Below are 22,326 nucleotides of genomic sequence, written 5' to 3' on the forward strand. Positions count from 1 at the left end.
GTGTTTAAGACAAGGGTAACTTTGAGACCTCAGAATTACTGTTTTTTTCTTGTAACTGTACCAAGCACCTGGAAAGATCTCATTTAGGTTATCCATGTGTGTGTTACTTATCTGCTGGAATGGGAATTGGTACCGAATCTCCTCAGCGTTTGTCAAGCCTTGCACAGTCTGTTTGGTTGGTTTATATCAGAGTGCCACAGACAATAATTAATGAACTAAACGAGGATTCCTGTGCACGTCTTGCCTGAGCCCCATCCTGTGGGCAGGAGCTGGGGAGGAGGGAGGTGGATGTTCTCTGAGCGTCTTCATCTGCAAGTAATTCTTTGTCTTGTCACTCGTAGGTGGTTGAAAATCTTCTGAGCTTTTGCTTCCAGACATTTTTGGATAAATCCATGAGTATTGAGTTCCCAGAAATGTTGGCAGAAATCATCAGCAATCAGATACCAAAATATTCCAATGGAAATATCAAGAAGCTCTTGTTTCATCAGAAGTGACTGCCTTAACACAAAGGGTTGCCTTAAGAAACCGTCACACGATAGCTTTGTTTTGTAAAGAGAAAACCTACGGAACTTGTTCCTTTTGTCCTCGCAGGTGTTTCTTTTGTAATTATGCACTACATGTGGTTTACAGAGGGCCAAGAGTTAGGCTGGAGAAGCAGCGGATTTCTCGTGTTGGGGAAAGGATTGGGGAGAAAGGAAAGGAAAAGAAATCGTGGTTTTGGCAGAAATTTTCTCTCTCCCCTCGTGCACCATCCCTGGATGCATCAAACCACCAGTGACAAGCTCTGAGGCTGTTACGAACATTCTGCTAATTAATTAATTAATTGCTGCAGTTGGCTGGAGACAATTTTTTAGGCTTTTTTTTTTTATTTTAGTAAAGTGTTTTGGATTTTTTTTTTTTAAAGTTAAGGTAGTATTTTGGTTTATGCATGTAACCTGAAGAAAGTTTACAAGTGTATATCAGAAAAGGGAAGTTGTGCCTTTTATAGCTATTACTGTCTGGTTTTAGCAATTTCCTTTAACTTTATATACCGTGAACTCGGCTTGTTCATTTTTTCTTACATAATTTTTTTGTAATACTTCAAGATGCCTATTGTACAGCTGGTTTTTTAAGGTGGGGCAGCTCGTAGCTTTCCTAAATGACCTCTAGACAGTAAATACTCAAGTAGATTCATGTGAAACTGGGTTGGGCTTTTCTAACCTAATGCTTTCAACTGGCAAAGTGGCCATAAAAATTGGGTTTTTTTCTAAGGGCCCGGGTGGGTGGGAGAGCACTCTCAAATCTCATTTCAGTAGATCCAGATGAAACAAATCCTTTTGGTACATTGCAAAAGCGTTGGATATGCAGATTCATAGAAAATTAACCCAGTCCTAACTGGATGTAAATGAGCAGGTTATTTTATATATTGAAAAAAAAAACGAAGCCTGATTTTTGCATATGATGCAACAGCCATAACGCAAAGAGTCACGGGCTGCATTGATGCCAAGAAGATCAGTCCTGACTGCCCATCAGGAAATTTTCAGGAAAATATGCATAGCTTCAGAAAAGTTTACTTCTGTGTGGAGAAACTCCGTTTTCTATACACTTAAAGCTGCCATCACACAAGAATTTCTGGAGACCCCAGGGACAGGGGAGGACGCGCGAGTGCACCCAGCGGCTGGGGCTGTTCTCCTGTAGGATTCCAGGATCCTCCTCTCCGGGGACTCGTCCACGCAGCTGGGATGGATCTCCCGGCTCCGAACTCACCTGGTTAGAGACCCAGTTCCACATCTCCACCCTTCACTGACTGCTCCATCCTCTTTCCTGGAGAGCAGGAGAGCTCCGCTACTGAGTTCGTGGTCTTAGAGTTGTCCGTCAAACTTTCTGTCTTTGTAAGGCTGCAGCCCTTCACATTGAATTCCTGGCGTGCCATAAATTCCCATAGGCCTTGTGGATTTCTCCTTGTTGCCATTGATGAGGATATTTTCGACATTTAGAAGCTGTAGTAGCCTTTTCTACGTGCACCTTAACAATTTTCTGTATCTCAAAACTGAAATATTTACTATGCCACTCTAAAATTTGATTTTTACTCGAAGTGGCCAGATCGTTTGTGTAATAGAAATGAGAAAGATCGTCTGAGAAAATACAAAACCTAATATATTTTTATATTTAGTTATAGTTTCAAATATGTATAATCGGTATATTCGCTGATCCAAGAAAAAAAGGGAAGGGCTACTGCAGCTTTAAAAGCAATTTATTAAATGATTGTAAAATAGCTTGTATAGTGTATAATAAGGATGATTTTTAGATGACAGATTGCTTTATCATGATACATGTAATTATATTTTTTGTAGGGGTCACAGATATGCTGAGCGGAAACCGTCGCGCGTGGTTTGGCCGGAGGCAGCACCGGGGCTGTCGGTGCTGGTATCCAAAGAAGTGCTCTGTTCAGAGGGGAAACCTGTGCCCCTGGGTGTTTGTAGGGTTGGGTTGTGTCCATGGAATCACTGTGTACAATTCCCGTTGGTGTGGGGGGGATACTCCTATCTGTATGGTCGGGAGCCGCTCCCGAGGCACGGCTGAACCAGACCCCGCTGCAAAAACCGTCACAGCTCTGACAGCAAAAACAGCTTAGAAATTGGGCAATAATCCACATCCAGGTGCCAGCAATATGTAAATACAGAGCGTGGGGTGTTCACAACACATTTCTACATTGAGCAGACCTTGGTTTCCAACTGAAATAGGAAACTCAATTCTCATCCTTTCTTAAAGCTCTTTTTGAATGTTATACCTATTAAAAAAGATCCTATATTCAGTACTTTGGAGTAAAATAGCATCTTTAATAAAAGAAAATAATCACTCTCTTCTTTGATCTGTAAGGAATATGTACATTTTGTAATAGGTAAAGGTCAGGATTTTAATTACAACCTCCAGCCCAAGTCGTTGGGAATCGTCCCGCGCCCGTTTGCGATACAGATAGGAGTTTGTACTGCTGGGGCTGGGGGGTCGTGGGGAAGGGAAACCTGCTGTTTCTTTGGAGAATGTTTTATAAACTTTCATCCCCAGAGCCCTCGGTCAGAGCCTGGGGACAGCGTGTGCGGGTCGGGGTGCAGGGACCCCAAATTGTCATTTTTGCCAGCAAAAGCAACTGCAGTGAACTCCAGCAGGTGGTGGAGTCGGGGGTTGGAACTGGATGAGCTTTAAGATCCCTTCCAACCCAAATTCTGGGGTTCTGCGATCCCCCCGTGAGAGATCCGGTCACGTAGGAGGAGAGGCTCTCTGCCCCTTGTGTCTGTTTGCCTGTATATTCATTTTTAGTCTCTGGATTTAAGGAGAATCAGAGGAAACTCTGATGTTGGAGGAAGAATCGTCCTGTACATGCTGTTCAGTTTAAACTTCACCAGTGAGACTCCGTAGTGCTGTAGCCAGCAGTGAGAAGTCCGTGTCCTGTTATCCGTGGTCCGTGTAGCAGTGGGGAGTCCCTGCACTCTGGATAAAGCAGGGAGAACTCGGCCTTGGCCCTTCAGTGCCTTATCACAAAGTGCACGGATCCGCCCGCAGGCGGGGGCAGCTCAGGACTCGCAATGGCCTTAGGGGGACACCGGGACGGGGACAGGGACACGGGGGGGCGGGGGGGCTGGGGACCGGTGCCAATCGATGCTGAAAAATGACCTCGCCATTTCCACAGGAAAAGGTAGGGAAGGAGGAAGTGCCTGGATGAACATGGGCTGTGGGAAACATCCCGCGGCCAAACTCCAGAGAGGGAGGATTCAGGGACATGACTTAGAGTGAGGTTTTATAAAGATTGTATTATTATATCCCTGCAAGTGTTCGAGGCCTGCCTGGACGGGGCTTGGAGCAGCCTGGTCTGGTGGAAGGGGTCCCTGCCCATGGCAGGGGGGGATCGAGGAGCTTTAGGGTCCCTTCCGACCCAGTCCAGGCTGGGATTCACGGTCACAGACCAGGCTTGCTCTGCCCCATCCCAGTCTGCAGCCAGGGCTTGCTGAGCCATCGATGTCTCATAGGAACCAAATTTTCCGTGAAGGTCGAGGCCTCTCCAGGGGCCTCGTGTCCGAGGGAAGGCTGGGAGAGTGTGGGAACACCCCACCTCCAACCCCCTGCCCACAGCAGAGGCAGCGATGGGTCATTACTCTATTTTGTATATTAAACAAAAAGATATATACTGGGGACAAATCCTATATCATACCAGTGTATGGCATTATTAAAAAAATCATTATTTTTATCACAGCAATTTTAAACAGCATTAAAAAAAAAATTAAACCAGTGACTCCTGTTTAAAAATAAAAGTTGTAGTTTTTTATTCATGCTGAATAATTCTGTAGTAACAAGTCTGTAGTTTTCACCTACTCAGTGAAATGTTGGACTGTAAAAGCTTGTGTGGAATTGTTGAACATTTATTTTTTCATTTAAATTTGCTGTTCTGGTAATACAAAGCCACACATCTGTACAGAAGTTGCAGTAAATGTGAGCCATTTACAGCAATGCCGAATAATGGACAGAAACCATATAATAAAATTCTGCTTTTTTCATTAAATGGCTCCAAAATGCTTTTGTGGAGTTTTTGTTGTGGTCTTGGAGAGGGTTGGGTCTGACATGGCAGGAGAGGAACTCTATGAGTTTATGGTCCCTTCCAACCTCAATCCCTCTTTAATTCTGTGATTTTGAATGTATTTTGTCACAGCGGTGGTTCCCAACTGTCTGATACTCATCAGGATGTGATAAAAGCTCCCTCCCAAGGCAGGTGCAGCTGCCAAACATCAGTGATAGAGGGAAATAAAATGCACTGAAAAGCCTCGGGGCTCCCCAGGTGCGGGCAGGGGATGGGTGGTGGGGGCTGAGCTGCCCTGGGGTCCTGTGCAGAGACAGAACTGAGCCCAGGAAAAAGGGAAGAGGACTTGGTAAATCAGCAGGGCTGAAAGGAGCCTCTCTGGCTGGGAGGATGCTGCCCTCGGGTTCAGAAGGTCTCAGCCCTGGAGCAGAAGATGCTGCCATGGAGCTCCTTCCCTGCCCTGTTGGAGCTTCCGACGTTTCCAGCCCCTCAAACCGCGGCGGTTTTCCCCCAGCACAGCTCAGCCTTCCCCCCGAGCCACAGAGCCAGGCCTGCTGTAATAAAATCTCATTTAACTGCAGCAGAAAAGGCCGAGTTCCCAGCAGGGAACGATTTCTTTGAATTGTTTGCAATTAAAACAAAGCTTACATAAATTTCCCTTTGGTAATTCCCAAGCTGGATGGCTGCGGATGGGGGTCGGAGGCAAGGCAAGGATGGGATTTACCATAACCACGTTTATTTGGGCCACAATTATGGAAAGATGCTTTAAGGGAGCCATCAGACACTCAGATAAAGAACTGCTCAGTGCCTGACGGGCTCCAGCCTCATGGTAAGTGCATCAAGTCCTCAGTGTGGTCACATTCCACCCGAAATCCCCTTTGTCCCATTCCATTTACAAAAACATTGATAGCAGAAGGATCTGTGGGATTTCTGCCCCTTCCCTCTGCACCCTCCCGTGCTCCATGGCCCTGGGGTGGGCTGGGACAGGGCTGCTGCCCTCCCTCACCTGCCACCTTGTTCTGCTGTTGTTTGCTGTCTTGGGCTCCATCCTCAGCTTCCAAGAAATTCGGGTGAAGCCCAGCATGTGATTGCAATTCGTGATGTCTGCTGTGTTCACATTATCCCAGTAAAATGATGGCATTTCAGACTAGTTAGGAGAAGATGCCATTAAATGCCATTTTTACAGCTCTGACATTTGAGATTTGAGCTTTTGAGTTGGTGTTTGCCCCCGGGATGGTCCCCAGGGGGCTGGTTTGTCCCTGGCTGTGTCCCCTCTGCAGCGTGAGCTCGTGTTGAGCTCCGGGCACATAGAGCTGGTCTGTGTCAGGCACAAATTCTGGGGTTTTACAGAATAAAAGACTCCTTGGCTGTACGGTACTGCCTATCCCAAAGGGGCTCCCAGATGCTCTCAGTGCTCTTGCCAAGCTCCTGCCAGGGCCCAGCAAGTTTGGTGCATTTCCTCACCAGGGTTACTGATAACTTCAATTATTGGTGAACCTGAAAATACACTATATATTATATATAGTACATGGACATTTCAAAATGAAGTGTAAATATTGAACTTGTCAAAGTCTGGCTGGAGGAGCAGCAGAGAGAGGAACCATCAGAAGGGAGTGCGCTGATGTCCAGTGCCTGAGCCCATGGGTCAGCTGATAAAATCCAGCCTGGAGGAGGGGGGTGGCACTGAATTGCCTTATCCAATCCATCACAGGCCTGGCACAGCTCCAGGGCATAATGAAGGATATTCCCTGAGGTCACAACAGGGAACCTTAGGTTAAAAAAGTAACAAGTGGAATACTTCTAATTAAGGGATCTGTTGATTTGAGATCAAACCACATTAAAAGGTTGGGGCAAAACTGCTGAGGCAGCACCAGATGTGGGCACTAATTGTGCTCCTGATGCAGGAGATGGGGTGACACTTCCTGCTGAGAAAGGTGACCTGGTGTGCCCAGGGGGGATATGTCCCCAAGGAGCAGAGCATGGAGGGGAAATAATCTCCAGGGACTGGGCAGGGGGAGCCGCATCCCTGAGGAGCTGAGAGGGGACACGGGGGACAGGCAGTGACACGGGGCAGGGGGGCTGTCCTGCCATCCTGTCACCCTGGGCTCCTGCCCTGGTCCCAGCACACGCCTATCTGGGCTCCTGCAAGAACAAATCCAGAATTAAAACCCAGCATTTTTAATTCCTCATTTCTCTCCTAGCCTTTTCCTTTTTACCCTTTTTGGCTCGCAGGCAGAGTTCCTCCAGCTGGCTGCAGCCAAGCTGCACGTGTTCCTACCCCAAACAAACACAGCGCTGGCCTGCCAGCCTCAAACACAGCAATTACTAAAAATAATTTTTAAAAATCCACCCAGCCCAGCCCAAGCCTTGGCGAGTCCAAGGGAACCCTTGGAGGGACGTGGCTCTCACAGCCTCCCCTCCTGCAGCCCCTGCCCAGGGCAAGCACAGGTTGGGGGGCCCTGCTGGGGTCCCGGGGGGCTCCTGCTGCCCCTCGGCCACTGCTCACTGCTGGGTCTGCTGAGCAGAATGGGGCTGAAACAGCTCAAAGCTCTCGGGCTAAATATATCCCCGTTGCTGGGGAAATAAATAATAAACAGCAATGTGATGGGGATGTCATTGGTTCTGCTGGGGCTGGGGCTGCAGCGCTCCAGGTACCGCACAGGGCAACAAAACTCAACAAAAACTGGGCAAAACCAACAACAGCAGTGGCTGAAAAAATAGCCCAGCCAAACCCAAGCTTGGCAAAAAACAACCAGCAGTAAAACAGAGGCAAAAGCACACGAATCTCCCAGAGTGAGAAATATTAATGGTAACAGCTGCAGCAAAATTAATGAGCTTTAAAAAGGAACAAAGCATCTCCAGGATCTGTGGGAGTGGGAGAGGGAGGGCAGCTGGGCATGGGGCAGATGGGGCTGCCCCATCCCTGTCCTCATCCATGGGGCCAGCGGAGGTGGCACTGTCCCAGCTCAGTGTCACCAAGGTGTCACTGCAGTGCCACGGGCAGGGCTGGGGCTGGCTGAGGTACCCAGGGCCAGACCTTGTTTGCTCCAGAGCTGGGGCAGCCTTGCAAAGAGCTCCCTGCTGGCTGCCAGGACAGCAGGGACACGGTGCCATGGGCTGGAAATGAGCACTTACCTCTGTGTGACCGTGACAGGGGCTTTGGACAAGGATGGAGGGACAGGACACAGGGAATGGCTCCCACTGCCAGAGGGCAGGGCTGGATGGGATATTGGGAATTAGGAATTGTTCATGGTGGGCAGGCCCTGGCACAGGGTGCCCAGAGCAGCTGGGGCTGCCCCTGCATCCCTGGCAGTGCCCCAGGCCAGGCTGGACAGAATGGGAGCCCCTGGGACAGTGGGAGGTGTCCCTGCCATGGCAGGGGTGGCACTGGGTGGGATTTAAGCCCTTTCCAGCCCCCTGTGCCAGGGAGATGCTCACCCCAGTGGAACCTTCACTGCCAGCCACATTCCAGCCCTTCTGGGGCTCATCCCCAGAGCTCTCCCATCCCCTGTCCCTCCTGCTCTGCTCTTCACCCACAGCTGGCTGTGAGCAAAAGCTCTGAGCACTCTGCAGATATTTAATTATCTGCTTGCTGGGGTAAGCTGCTCCTGGGGCAGGGCAGGCCTGGGGGAGCAGCTGATGGGGGCTGTGGAGGCTCCCAGAGGGATGGCAGGGACACAGCAGGGACACAGAAACCTCCTGTGGAGATGGGATTGCTCCAGCTCCCCCCACTCCCAGCTCCAGACCCTGCTCTGCCATCCCCACCTAATCCAGGCCGGGCTGGTCTCCGGGGCACCCGGCTCCTGCAGACTTTTTCCCTTCCTGCCTGCGTCAGTGAGTTTAGAGCCCAAGTGTGATTTTCTAGACCCTTTTGTCTGAGGTTTAGAAGCAGAATAAGCTTCATTAGCAGAAGGGAGGATTTACAATAAGTAATAGGTAGGTGCTAGCTTGTGAGCTGTCAGCCTCGTGCTAAATTACCTGCAAACAATCAGCTCCTCACTCAGAGAACAGAGCTTTGAACAGCCATTTCTCTAAAAACCTCTGCTTTTAATCGTTATTTCCCAAAAGCTAAAAATCTGAATTAGCCCAAATGTACAAACTGTAATTGCTTTGAGGTTTCTGGTTCGTTGGGAGTATTAAACCAGCACACACTCTCTAACATGTCTGTCCACCCTCGGCCTCTGGCTCTGTGCAGGTGACTTCCCCTTCATCTGCCCCAGATCCAGCCCTGTGCTCTGCTGGTGCCCATGAACCAGGGCTGTGGCCTCTTCTCCAGGCAGCCAGGGACAGGACAAGAGGAGATGGCCTCGAGCATCCCAGCCAACCCCAGTCCAGCTGCAAACCCAACCCAACCCAACCCAACCCAGCACCAAGCCCAACCCAACCCAGCACCAAACCCAACCCAACCCAACCCAACCCAACACCAAACCCAACCCAGCCCAGCACCAAACCCAACCCAACACCAAACCCAACCCAACACCAAACCCAACCCAACCCAGCACCAAACCCAACACCAAACCCAACACCAAACCCAACCCAGCACCAAACCCAGCACCAAACCCAACCCAACCCAACCCAGCACCAAACCCAACCCAACACCAAACCCAACACCAAACCCAACACCAAACCCAACCCAGCACCAAACCCAACCCAACACCAAACCCAACCCAACACCAAACCCAACCCAACCCAACCCAGCACCAAACCCAACCCAACACCAAACCCAACACCAAACCCAACCCAACCCAACACCAAACCCAACACCAAACCCAACCCAGCACCAAACCCAACCCAACACCAAACCCAACCCAACACCAAACCCAACCCAACCCAACACCAAACCCAACCCAACCCAGCACCAAACCCAACCCAACCCAACACTAAACCCAACCCAACCCAACCCAACCCAGCACCAAACCCAACCCAACACCAAACCCAACACCAAACCCAACCCAGCACCAAACCCAACCCAACACCAAACCCAACACCAAACCCAACCCAGCACCAAACCCAACCCAACCCAACACCAAACCCAACCCAAGCCAACACCAAACCCAACACCAAACCCAACCCAACCCAACACCAAACCCAACCCAACCCAACACCAAACCCAACACCAAACCCAACCCAACACCAAACCCAACCCAACCCAACCCAGCACCAAACCCAACCCAACCCAACACCAAACCCAACCCAACCCAACCCAGCACCAAACCCAACCCAACCCAACACCAAACCCAACCCAACCCAACACCAAACCCAACACCAAACCCAACCCAACACCAAACCCAACCCAACCACAACTCAACACCAAACCCAACCCAACACCAAACCCAACCCAACTAATCCAATAACCCAACTCACTCCCAGCCCAAACCCAAATCCAGCTACAACCCAACACCAAACCCAGCCCAGCACCAAACCCAGCCCACCCCAATTAATCCAACTGCCACCAAACCCAGCCCAAACTCACGGTGTGTTTGTGGAACATCAGCCATTGATGTGAAACATGGCAGGGCTGCACCAAGAGACTCTTCTGATGTCAGCTCCAACAGCCACCATTGCACCTTCTCTTTTTTTTTGTGACTGACCGGGGGCCATGGGAGAGGCTCAGCCCACTGGCAGTGTCACCACCCAGCTTTCGTTTCATTTTGACTGAAGATTTTAATATTAACCATCAAATGCTGTGTCAGGCTGGTTTAAAAAATATTTCCTACCTTTAATTTCTTTTGGAATAAACCAATGTTTACTACAGTATTAAAGCTGGCCCAAAATGGGAACATTTAGTAAGCGTTCCAGACAAGTTTTTCTTTTTGGAAAATTTTAATTAAAAAAAAAAATATTCCACTGGCTCTCCTGTAAGAGCAATAACTTCTGCCTCGGTTTGATTTCCTTTCCTCCAGGAGACATCTCGTAAATAGATGTGTGTGGGACTTTTGTTCCCAGAAACTCTCTAGGTAGCACATCCAAGAGCTCCCAAGTGCCTCTGAAAAGGAATTTACTGTGGTCTCGGAGTAACTGGAGTATCCAAGGAGCTGGAGGGGGACCTTGCACGGAAAGGTTTTGTGGGGACACGGCGGGAGCAGCGTGGTGCTGCTGCTCACACAGCATTGCTAAGCAGGTCCCAAACACCCTGTCCCCAGATAATGCCTTTTGGAGGGCTCTTGGCAGCTTGCAATCCCCATTCATCCCCAGCAGTCGCTCTGCTCCAGCAGCATCCCAGCAAGGCAGGAGGGAGCTCGGCACAGGACAGTTACAGACACACACAAACAGTGCTAAAGGATGAAGCATGAAGGGTTTTTTAAAATCCTTTCCATCAGCCCTCCCCATCCCTCTCCCAGCCCCAAGGAGGGGCTCTCTCACACCCAGCCCAGGCACCCCGAGGTCCCAGCACCAGCCACAGCCACAGAGCGATGCTGGGGCTGGATAAAGCCTGGCCTCAGCCTAAGCCAAGGCTGGATACAGCCCAGCCCCATCTGATGCCAGGGCTGGATAAAGCCTGGCCTCGTCCCTGGCCTCAGGAAAGCCAAGAAATAGCACAAGAGTTGGCTATAAAATCCAAGGATGGAGATGAACCAGCAACGTGCTAGGGAAACACCGGATGTTATCCCTACAAGCCCCTGGCCCTCTTCATGCAACGCCTCAGAGGAGAGACCACGAGGCAGTTTGGGGACCTCACCCCTGCCCAAACCACACCAGCCACCTGAGGGGCCCAGAGGGGTCCCCAAGGGGTCAGAGTGCTATGGAGAGGGGGTGATCCCATGGGAATGAGCTGTGCCGCCCATCCTGGAAAGCAGGAAAAAAATTATTGCCTTTTTCCTCTACTTTTCCCTGAGACAAAAGCCCAGGAAGTTTAATTACTGCGGACAAAAACGTGAAGAAGGCTGAAATTTCAGCTGCCTTCTCTCTAAGTGACACCATGGAGTGAAGGAAGCAGCAGCTCCAGGCTGGGGGTCGGGGGCTTTGGAGCCTCTTGGTGACCAGCCTCAAATGGCCTTTGCTTCTCTCCTTACAGCTCTTCTAAAAATATCAAATATAGATCTTTTCCTCCTAATATTTTAAGATACTCTATTTATACTTTAATCCTTTCAAAAATAAAAAGTGACACATAGAGCAATTCAGTCACTCAGAGTCTTTAAAACTGTTACAAAAAGCCACGACATCCATCCCCAGCGCCCCGGCCTGGGGGCTGAGACTTTCTCTTTATAAAATATGATTCCAGCTCTCAAAATCCCGGCTCTGCAGCCAAACAGGGCTCCTTCTCCCACCCTCCCCCTTCAGCACAACCTGGAACAATGAGGGGTTTGCACTCCCACCCTGCCCAGCCCTCGTGGCGTGTCCACGGAGGCAGGAGCTGGGCTGGGGCAGCCAAAGGCTCCTCCTGGCTCTGCACAGCCCCACCCTGGCCACACCAACAGCAAGGATGGAAATAATTCACCTGGCACAACCAGCACTGCACAGACTTGGCACGGACGAGGCTGCAAGCAAGGGGAGGCCTGGAAAACAAGGCTGGAGAGAGGCAGAGGCAGCTCCAGCAGGGCCTGGGCACGGGTGGGAGCACGAGGTGTCTGTACAGTGGGATTTGGGAAGGGCAGGTACCAAACAGCCAAACAACAGGAGTGGGGTTGGTCTGGGGCTGCAGCACGAGGGCAGCACGGGCTGCTCACCTGGCACAGACTGAGGGCTACCCCACAGAATCAAAATCCTGGAAATACAAAAGAAGAGTTTGAGAGGTTTGGTCCAAAGCATCCTCTCTGCAGCGAGCAGGTGCCTGCTGAGCCCTGCCAGCCCTGGGCCCTGCAGAGCCCACCTGGGGCTCACTCTTGCCAGCAAGAGCCACCAGCACTGTGGTGGCACAAGGAGGGGACACCTGCCAGGGCTGCCCAGCCACCACGGGGGCTCAGGCCCCCTGCCCTTCCCCTACCAGCCCCAGAACTCCCTGGCAGCACCGAGAGCTGTGCTTGGGGCTCCAGGGAAGCACAGGGAGCACAGGACTCCTCCTTGGTGGGACCCTGCCGGGTGCAGCCAGGGAATGTCCCCCTGCAGGAAACCCCCCTGGAGCAGCTCTGGCCATTCCCAGTCTTCAGCTCGGCCCCTTGGAGCACTTGGCTGTCCCTGGGTTGGTTTTCCATCACTGGGATGTGCATTGAAGCACCCCCAGCTCGGGGCTGGGGGAGTCTCTCCATGTCCCCAGGAGCACTGCAGGACGAGAGGCGACGTCAGATGCACACAAACATCCACAGCAGGCACAGGGCTGTCCTCACCCCGGTCACACGGGGGCACAGGGGCCTGCAGGACGGGCCATGGATACCATGGAATGCTCAGCAGTGGCTCTGTGCACCCCACAGTTATAGGAACTCCACGTAGTTCTCGGGGATCAGTCCTGTCTTGCCGTTGAGGGTCCCTTCCAGCCAGCCAGGCTCCTGGGATGGGTGAACTGCAGAGACAGGGGAAGGGCACGTCAGACCTTTCATTTGTGCTCATTTTTAAGGGAACTACAAGAGTTAAAGATGATCTTCAAGGTGCCTTCTGACCCAAACCGTTCCATGACTCTGTGAACACACCAAGGGGCTCAGACAGTGCTCTGTCCCTGCCTGCTCCCTGTGGGACTCCTTGGCCTTTCCTTCACCAAGTGAGCTGCAGGCTCCAAATACTCCCTGGGGCTGCTGGGCTGAGGGAAGTGAAGCATTTGGGGTAAAAACAGGGGCTCAAGACTTCCTCTGGATTTGAGCTAAGATCTTGTGGAAGTTGGAGAGAACGTGGTTAGCTCCATCACAGGGTAACTGTGCACATCCCGCCTTGGCCTGGGCCCAGCCTGGGAGGGAAATTGCATTAGGGAACAATCCCAGTGGGAAAGCAAACCCTGCAACCTGATTGTGTGCAACCAGAAACCTGATCAGTCCTCAAAAGCCTTTCCTTATTCAATCAACCCCCAAAAATTTGCTGATTGTGCGGGAAGCAGGCCAGGGTTACGCCTGCAGGCAGAGGAATATCCCCTCTCCCACAGTCAGGGTGGGAAGCCCATGCTCCAGAGCCCCTGGAGCTCCCTGGGCTGCTGGGACTCTGCAGCTCTGGCCTCACTCCCTCACTCGTGTCTGGGTCAGTGAACTGGAGCTCTCAAAGTGCCACTGTGCCCCGTGGGTGCTGCTCAGCCCCAACCCCAGCTGGATCAAGCTGCTGCTCAGCCACGAGCAGCCTCACAGCAGCTCAAAGTCAAACTGGAACCTGGCTCCGAGTATTGCCAAGACCCCTTTGCCTTCGCTGGGGTTTGAAAAGACCCTTGATCACAGCAAGAGTCCCACCAAGCCAGGCTGGTTCTGCCTCATGTTCCCCAGCCAACGTGAGCCCTGGCTGTGCTGCTGAGTGACTGGAACACGCTGTGTACTTTTTCCCTTGAATAATCCATTGATTTTTATCAGCAAACATAATGTATTTAATTCAAACTTGTTCCCCTCCTAGCTGCTCTGATTCCCACGGGCCCTCAGAGGGGAGACCATGTTTATTTATAAGATGACTATGGAGCTGCTTCGGAGAAGATTGTCTTTAATTCACATGCATTCATTCTCCTCCCCTTTCTGCTGTATTCGCCTCTATATCCCTGGGCAAAAACAGTGCATGTGGTAGCAGCTTCCCAAATGACAATGCTTAACATTTAAAAGCCAAGAATGACTTGGAAAGCAGTAAAAAGTCTTCTCGTTACACTGGGATTATAACTAAGCCAGAGCTGCTCAGTTCCATGGGGCACAAACTCTTGGTGCAGGAAACACCAAATCTGAGTTCATTAGTGTGGTCTGAGTGAGCAAAGCCCACCTGCTCCAGCACTCCTATCCTGAGGGACAAAGCACACGTGGCTTTCCCATCTCCTGCACAAAGCATTACAGCAGCTACTCCGACTCTTTCTGCTGCTGATATCCGGAATCTCATCTCCCTTGCACAGAACAACTCGGGGAATGGCAAATGCTGGGGCAGGCACAGCTCACCAGGATCTCCCTGAGCTTAGAGGAGGGGTCAGGAAGCACGGGAGGGTTTGGAGGCAGGGGATGTGCAGGGCCTGTGGGACAGGCTGGAAGCAGGGCTGGCAGTGGCCTGAGGAGCCCAGGGCCTGTGGGACAGGCTGGGAGCAGGGCTGGCCATGGCCTGAGGAGCCCAGGGGGTGTGCAGGGCCCGTGGGACAGCCTGGGAGCAGGGCTGGCAGTGGCACAGGCTGGGAGCAGGGCTAGCCCTGGCCCGAGGGGCCCAGCACTCACCGTTGTCGAACACGGTGCCGGCCGTGAAGGAGAGCTCGGAGTCGTGCTCGGCTTTGCAGGCGTAGAGCGCGCGGGCCTTGCGCAGAGGGGAGCTGCAAGAGAGGCACCAGAGTGGGCACGGGGCCCCCACACCCCTCCCAGGGCTGTGCCCCTCTGCTGGGGCTGCTGCTCTGCTCAGCTACCCTGCCCTGGAGGGAGGGAGGGAGGGAGACACCAGCAGAGGCTGAAGGCTCTCGGGGATGAGCCACATTTCACCCCAATGCAAATCCCAGTCTGAGCCCAGCTGGACTGGAGCCCACACTGGTGCCCAAACAGCACCAGCCCAATCCAGGGGTCCCCTCATCTCCTCTAGGCTGGAGCTGGAATGTTCTGTATCTGAGGGGCCATCACTGACCAGAGGTTGGCACAGAGCAAAGGTGGCAGCAGGTGCTGGCACTGACCCACTGCCCCTGGCCCCGCTCTGCCAAACCCATCCAAGTGCAGCTGCAACCACAAGGAGAATTTCACAAGGAAGAATTAGCACTTGGGGAAGGTTATTTCAAAACAGAAAGACAAGCAGGTCCGTGAAGAATTTGCTGAGCCTGTACCTGAAGGTAAAAAGATTTAACAGCCATTAGATTTTGCTGGAAGTGTCAGCGTGCCCACGCTGCAGGGGAGGGAATTGGAGCAGGGAGAGCCAGGAATGGAGCAACTGCTGGCAGAGAAAGGAAAAAGAGGGACCTCAGGCCTCCTCAGGCCCAGCACAGGCACACAGAGCTGTCCCTGCACCTGGAATCCCCACCCATCCTTCCCAGCTTTGGGCTGGAGCAGGGCTGGTGGAAAGCTGGGACACTGCCAGGCTGCAGTGCCAGTGCCAGCCCAGCCAGGCCCTGGCCATTCGAGCAGCCAGACACATCCAGCACTGCTGCTCAGCTGGGACATGGGCAAGGGAAGGGATGAAGTGCCCCAGGAGCTGCTGGGGTGGGGAACAAGGTGTCACCATTCTCTGATCAGTGGTTTTACCAAATTTTATCTTTCCAAGGACTTGAAATTCCTGAGTTCCTCAGATGAGCCCAGGGAAGCAGCAAGGCAAGAGCAGCTCCCCTTCACACCAAACTCCAAAGCCAGGAGCTGGGAATGGCTTTGGCTTTGCTGCAGAGAGCCCTGAAATGGAGATCTCTTTTCTCCAAACTCCAGCTGCCTGACACAAGCAGCTCCCAAACACTTAAAAACCAGGATGAGCAAACAATCCTCCCACTCCAGAGGGTCCTTCACTGCCAGGAGGCACCGCTCACATGGAGTGCTTGAGACCATCAGGTGGAAAACAAAATATACTTCCAGGCTCACTGTGCACTCAGGGCACGATGGCATCACTGGTGCCAAGGGCACAGGAGCCTGGGCAGTGCCTGCTCTGGTGCCACCCCAGGGCACAGGGGGACCCCACGGGGCTGGCACACAGCTCAGCCTGACCCACTGCTCTGGGACTTGCTGGGAATCCTGCCCTGGTTCCTCTGCAGCTCCCAGGAACGGTTTGCTCCAGCAATGCCCAAGGACCTTTAGCCTGGGCACAGAGCAGCCTGCGCTACCCCATGCCCATCACCCTCCTGGGATCCCAGACAAGGCCATGGCCAGAAAACCAGGGGTGGCAGAGCTTTCCAAAGGCACTTTACTCCTTGCAGTACACTTCTTACCTGTTGCAGAGCAGAGCAAAGCCAGCACAGCACTGAGCTGAGCTGGGCCCAGCAGTGACACCGAGCACAGCTCCTGCTCCCCTCACCTGGGGGCTGCAGGCTCCAGCCTGGCTCGGGGTGCTCCGAGGGGCTCTTCTGGGGCAGGAGGGTTTCAAAGCTCCCCTCTTGCGGAGTGCAGACAGCTGCTTGGGAGGGTTCGAGCAGGATGCCAAGGGAAAGGGAAGTGAAGTGGGGGAAACCGGGGAAATCCAACAGAAACGGCAAAAGCAACAAGAAGCCAAGCGAATTGTGCAACAGACCTGATGGGGGATGAGTCGCTGGACGTAGAGGAGGTGGGCATAGGACTTGATGGCGCAGAGAACATGGGCCAGGACGGTGAGAGGGGTGACGTTGGGCTTGGATTCTGAGGGCTGCAAGACATAACCAGAGACCTTATCAACATGCAAGCACAGCAACAAACAGCAACCGAGACACACAGACGGCAGCCGACGATAGCGAGTGCCTTGGGGATATTCCGAGCGTGAGACACAGCTACAGAATGAGGTGCCAAGACCTTGGGGAGTGTTTCAAGGCTGGGTCTGCATTTGTCTGGACAACAAGAGCTGGATCTTCCAGTCAAACCCCACTCCATTGCCCCGTCCATGGCACCTGGCACCCCGGGTGCTGCAGCATGGCCACTTCCCTGCCTGTGCTTCCCCCAGAGCTCCCAGAAAGAGCTGCTGGTATTTCTGGACGTTAATGATGCCTGCGAGCAGCCTCCACCCCCTCTGTCTGTCACTTCACTTGTGGTGCTCATACAATCAGTGTATAAAAATGGCATTGATTTTGTTCTCCGTGTTTTACATCCCTTTTTCCCCTCGCGCTGATTCCTGAAGCCACAGCTGTCAACCGGAGCTGAATCGAGTTACTGAACTGGTAATTGCACACAGAAGTTTCTGGGTCCTTCCAAACTGTTCAATTCAGGTCATTCTCAAGTTCACCAAAAAGCAATTATTGTACCAAAATACCAGCTTGATTAATTTACTGCTTCTCTGCTTAGCACTCATTGGTATTCCCTATCCAATTCAGATTAGAAACTCCATCCCTGATAAAACACCAGAAGTCTCTCTCCACACTGCAAGTGCCTCTGTAAAAACAAGTTGTTTTGTAAAAGCATCATGACTTATGTTTTCTCCTTGAGAGAGGGACAGTACCTCTGATCACACAGTCTGATGAGGTGGGGACAGGGCACAACCCCCAGGATGTCCTTACCCCTCAGCTGGGGCCTCCTGGGGCACAGGGAAGGGATTCAGGGAATGGTGGCTCCAGAACACAGGGAGAACCTCAGCCCTGCAGGAGCTCAGACCAACGTTTAACCTTCCCCAGTGTCCTCTGGCTGCCACCACGCGGGGATATTTATGACATGGATGCTTTCCCCTTGGAAATTGGACCGTCTCTGCTTAAGGCCAAACTCTTGGCTGGACTCCTTGCAGAAGCTGTGTCACTGGATTCAACAGACACTGATTAATTCCCTCTGAAATTACAGGCAACACCTTTATTATGTCAGAAGATTACACATATAGAGAAATGGGTACAGCAGTGAGTGCAGCATGACTTCATCAGAGGCTGGAAAACATGGAATGCTGTCAGGTAGGCTATCAATGAGATCCTCCAAATGTTCTGCTAATAATCATCACTAGAAACAATCCTTTAGCATTTCTGTCATAAAAACTGTCCATCTTTTGAAAAATGAGCTTTCCTTGGTCTTTACCAAACCTGACAGACATTGGTACTTACCAGAAACTCCATCTATTCCCACCCCGAAATGGGAGGTGCTACCAAGGTGACAAGTCATCCCAAACTGCCAAAATTAACCCTTTAAGCACAACTTCTTTCAAAGAGATGGCTTAGCAATTCCCTTCTCCAAGAGGGGCCTGGCCAAGGTGGGACTTGGAGGGGCGATGAGCTGGTGACCAAAATGTGGCTGAGCCTGTCCCGCTGAGAGTGGCCACCAACACCCAACAGCCCTCCCAGCACTGTGGCTGTGGGCAGCAGGCTCGAGGTGCAAGAGGCCATGGCACTGGGTGTGCCAGCATGGGATGGGCACTGTGACATGGCACTGGTGTGCCAGTGATGGGATGGGCACTGTGACATGGCACTGGTGTGCCAGCACGGGATGGGCACTGTGACATGGCACTGGTGTGCCAGTGATGGGATGGGCACTGTGACATGGCACTGGGTGTGCCAGCACGGGATGGGCACTGTGACATGGCACTGGTGTGCCAGTGATGGGATGGGCACTGTGACATGGCACTGGGTGTGCCAGCACGGGATGGGCACTGTGACATGGCACTGGTGTGCCAGCACGGGATGGGCACCATGTCTGCCACCAGCCCCGGTCCTCTCCACTGCACAAAGGAAGGAAAATCCAATGGTACAGGGCTCCAGGACTGGAAATTGCTATTGCACTTTTTGAGATGAAATCATGGCAAAAGAATGCAGCTCTCATTTCTCCTCAAGGCGCTGTCATTGCTCCACCACTGTGCGCCTGCTCTGCTCATGACAGCAGGGAATGCAACCAGCAGGATCTCAGAGTTATCAGGGAAAAAAGCCTGAAAGAACCAACACTTGGGCCAGCCTCTGCCTGAGAAGTTATCAGTAGTTTGGAGCAGGATTTTGGTGTCTTTGGAACCCTGGTGCCACAGAAAACACTCTGTGCCCAGCAAAGCCACAGAGAGAGCGTGTCACTAATTCCAGTGTGTGCATTGGGGTGTGCAGAGCACCTGGCAGGTGCTCACAGAGGAGATGAACATGGTCTTATGGTGACTGAGCTGCTCTGCAAGTCCTTCCAGAACATTTCCTCAAGAGGAACCCATGGATAGCTCAGGACTCACCTGAGCTGCTGCCCAGCACTGACAGACCCTGGGGTATGATGGGTATGGAGGGTTCACCTCCCTCCCATGAAATACACAGGAATTTATTTTCAAGCTGCTGCTTGAGTTTCACCTTCCTGAGCTTATGTGACTGCCAGACCCAAGTCCTGCCTCGCTGGAGATGTCAGTGCACAGGAGGGAACGGGCTATCCCAAGGTCTCTGGCGTTTTGGAAAACAGTTTTCTTGTAGGATCCAATTTCCTTTGTTTCTCACAAAAAGAGCAGAGATGGTGAGAGGCTGAGGGGAAGTTCTGGCAGCTGCCTGCAGGCAGCAAATGTCAGCTGGACGTTTTTTTTCTTCTTCTTACTCAGGAGGGCTTTGCGAGGGGCTCTTCCTGTTGGGTGCACAGTGGAAACAAAACAGAGAAAATTGCTAAGAACCAAAACCATCAGAAGCAGGAAACAAAGAAATGGCTCACGTTAGAGTCTTCCAAGGTGAGAATGGACCTTTCCCTAGCAGAAGCAGCTGGGGGAACTCCACAAGTCCGTAGCCCAAGGCATCCTGGGGCTCTTGCCCTTCCTGCTGGTTTGACTGCGCCTCGGAGGCAGTGGCTGTGGTCCCACAGGGAGGGAGCTCTGCTGGGCACGGGCAGGGCAAGGAGGGCACTGTGCCACAGCACCTGCAGGGGCACCTGCACCTTCCACTCCATGTGTCCCTCTGGCAATCCCACTCTTCCAGCAAACACAGTACTTGGAAATGAATTTAGGAGCTAAATCCTCCTCCCTGCTTCCCGCGCCGGCCGTACACGCTGCCTTTCCCATGCAGATGTTTAGTTTGCTGCCCAAACATGTGAAAAAAAGCTCTTGTTTCAAGACTCTGATGGAGTTGCTGGAAGTAAAAAAAAAATTTTGTGCTCTTTTCTCCTAACCTGCCTCTTTCATTGCTCTTCCTCCCCCAGGCTGCCTCTGGCGCTCCTCAGCTGGCTCAGGCCCCCAGGCATGTGCAGCTCTCAGAGCCCCTCTCAGCAGGTCTCCAGACAAGTTCTGCTGCTTTGATCTCCTGGCCGAGAGGACATCAGTTCCACTTCAAACATGTTTATTTTTGTGGAACTCGGGGCTATTTCTGCCACAGAACATCTCAGAGCTATGGACGGGCAGAGCCCACTGATGCATTCCAGCCCTTTCATGAAATCACCTCAAGAATAAACAACAATATTCCCCTTCTGACATGATCAGTACCTGACTGCAGAAAAATACATCAAGGACCACCCAGCCCTTTGCTCCCTGATCTATTCCTATAGAACAAAGCTGTGGAACATAAGGTTCTTCTCAAAGGTAACAAGAAAAAAAGAAAATTACAGCTTTATGTAATGCCAAAGCACTTCAGCTCTGCTGAAACAAGGACAAGACTGCAGCTCACCAGCAGCCATGGCTCAGTTGCCTAAATGAAATGGAAGGCAGGCTGGGTCTGGGAAGCTCATGGAGCTCAAGCAGTGCAGCAGGTCCCAGCAAAGCTTGGAGTGATGGATGGGCTCTAGGAAGCAGCTCCTGGGCACCCCTGGCAGAACCACCCCAGACCTGACCACCAGCTCACAGGGCTCCAGTCTGGCAGGGCTCTTCCTGTGCTTGGTAAAAAAAATGATGTTAAACTCTCTGCAGTGTTACTCTCTCAGAAGCAACGTTGCTGCATGCTTGTTTAGGTGGGAAAAATGTAAAGAAATTTAAAGAAATAAGCAGCTGGAATGGCCTGTGGTCAGCATCACTTGACCAAACTGGTCCAAAAAAACTCAAATTCTTCAGTACAGACCTTCCCCACATCTCCATCAGCACAGATTTCAGAATCTTCTTTCCAACAACACGGACGTGTCCCTCTGTAATCCTGATGACACTTAGCACATGGGTTTGTCTTGTCACTTTGCTGCTTGGCTGATTTCCCGTGTGTGGGAATATTTCCCTGCTTTAGTAATTTCAGAAACCATCCAAAAGCTTTTCCACTTGACTAGGAGAGAGCCCAGGCTGAGTTCTGGCTCTGGGGAGGAGCTGCTGTCCCACATTCCCATCTCCAGGCGCAGACGGATGGTGCTCGATGGTGCAGAGGGAGGAGGTGACAGGAACAGAATTCTGGCACGGAGCTCAGAGCCTGCTGCTAGTGCTGGAGACAGCGAGGGAGCGAGCAGAGAGTCAGCAGTGGGAGAGTTCTCAGCGTGAGCAAGAGCTACAGGAAGGAAGCTGCAGCACCAGCCTGGTGCCAGCACAGGTGTCCTCGCGCCAGGTGAGCTCCAGGTGACGGGACATGGTGACATCTTAACAGGGAACAGCATCTCAGTGACAGCTGCACAACTTGTTTGAAACAGAGCATTACAGTATCACCAGCGAGCTACAGACCCAGCAGTGGCTGCTCTCACACAGTCCCAGCACTGGGACAGGCAGGGGAGATGGGGCAGGGCAGGGAACGGAGGCAGCCACAGCTCCTGCCTGGACAAGACCTGGAGTCACAGAATGGCCTGGGGCTGGAAGGGACCTTAAAGCCCATCCAGTGCCACCCCGACCTCCCACTGTCCCAGGCTGCTCCCAGCCCTGTCCAGCCTGGCCTGGGGCACTGCCAGGGACCCAGGGGCAGCCCCAGCTGCTCTGGGCACCCTGTGTCACCTGCCCACCCTCCCAGGGAAGCATTGCTCCCCAAGATCTCACTCCACCTTTTGCTCAGCAGCTGCATTTTCTGCTCCATCAATACCCTCCTCCCTCTTCCTCTCTGCCCAAAAGGCTCTCAGCTGACTCAAAATCAGGCTGGAAGGTTTTATGTTGAACCAAGTGCTTTCAAACTGTGTTAAAGCTCTTAATTATTAATAGAAAAGTTGTAATGTGGCAGCAGGGAGCCAAAGCAGCAGTTTAGGAGGGAAGTGTTGGTAAATCAGGAGCCAGTGTCTTAGTCATGGCTTCTCCATCGTGCCACAGCTTCTAACATGAGATAATGCTGCAAGGCTGGGTGCATTAGTCACCAACAAATT

At 52.1% G+C, this 22,326-nt stretch overlaps 2 protein-coding genes across 5 annotated transcripts in view; one reads left to right on the forward strand and one right to left on the reverse strand.

Moving 5' to 3' along the window:
• The window catches only part of NR3C1 (nuclear receptor subfamily 3 group C member 1), a 62,554-nt gene extending 59,696 nt beyond the window's left edge, over positions 1-2,858 (forward strand). Inside the window, exon 9 of the mRNA XM_066559964.1 lies at positions 342-2,858. Coding sequence (XP_066416061.1) covers positions 342-494 — 153 coding nt within the window. The 3' untranslated portion in view covers positions 495-2,858. The remainder of the gene's footprint in view (positions 1-341) is intronic.
• Positions 2,859-11,600: 8,742 nt separating this feature from the next.
• The window catches only part of ARHGAP26 (Rho GTPase activating protein 26), a 107,509-nt gene continuing 96,783 nt past the window's right edge, over positions 11,601-22,326 (reverse strand). The window contains exons 21-24 of one of the 4 annotated variants that reach the window (XM_066559966.1): positions 16,766-16,876; positions 14,797-14,888; positions 12,861-12,986; positions 11,601-12,748 (exon numbers count right to left, since the gene is read on the reverse strand). In XM_066559966.1, the coding sequence (XP_066416063.1) occupies positions 12,898-12,986; positions 14,797-14,888; positions 16,766-16,876 (292 nt within the window). In that variant the 3' untranslated portion in view covers positions 11,601-12,748; positions 12,861-12,897. Of the gene's footprint in view, positions 12,987-14,796; positions 14,889-16,765; positions 16,877-17,969; positions 19,714-22,326 lie in introns of those variants that run through there. The other 3 variants (XM_066559965.1, XM_066559967.1, XM_066559968.1) reach the window with 3 other exon arrangements.

This window comes from Molothrus aeneus, chromosome 15 (assembly GCF_037042795.1).
Source record: "Molothrus aeneus isolate 106 chromosome 15, BPBGC_Maene_1.0, whole genome shotgun sequence".
In the NCBI taxonomy this organism is placed as follows: domain Eukaryota; kingdom Metazoa; phylum Chordata; class Aves; order Passeriformes; family Icteridae; genus Molothrus; species Molothrus aeneus.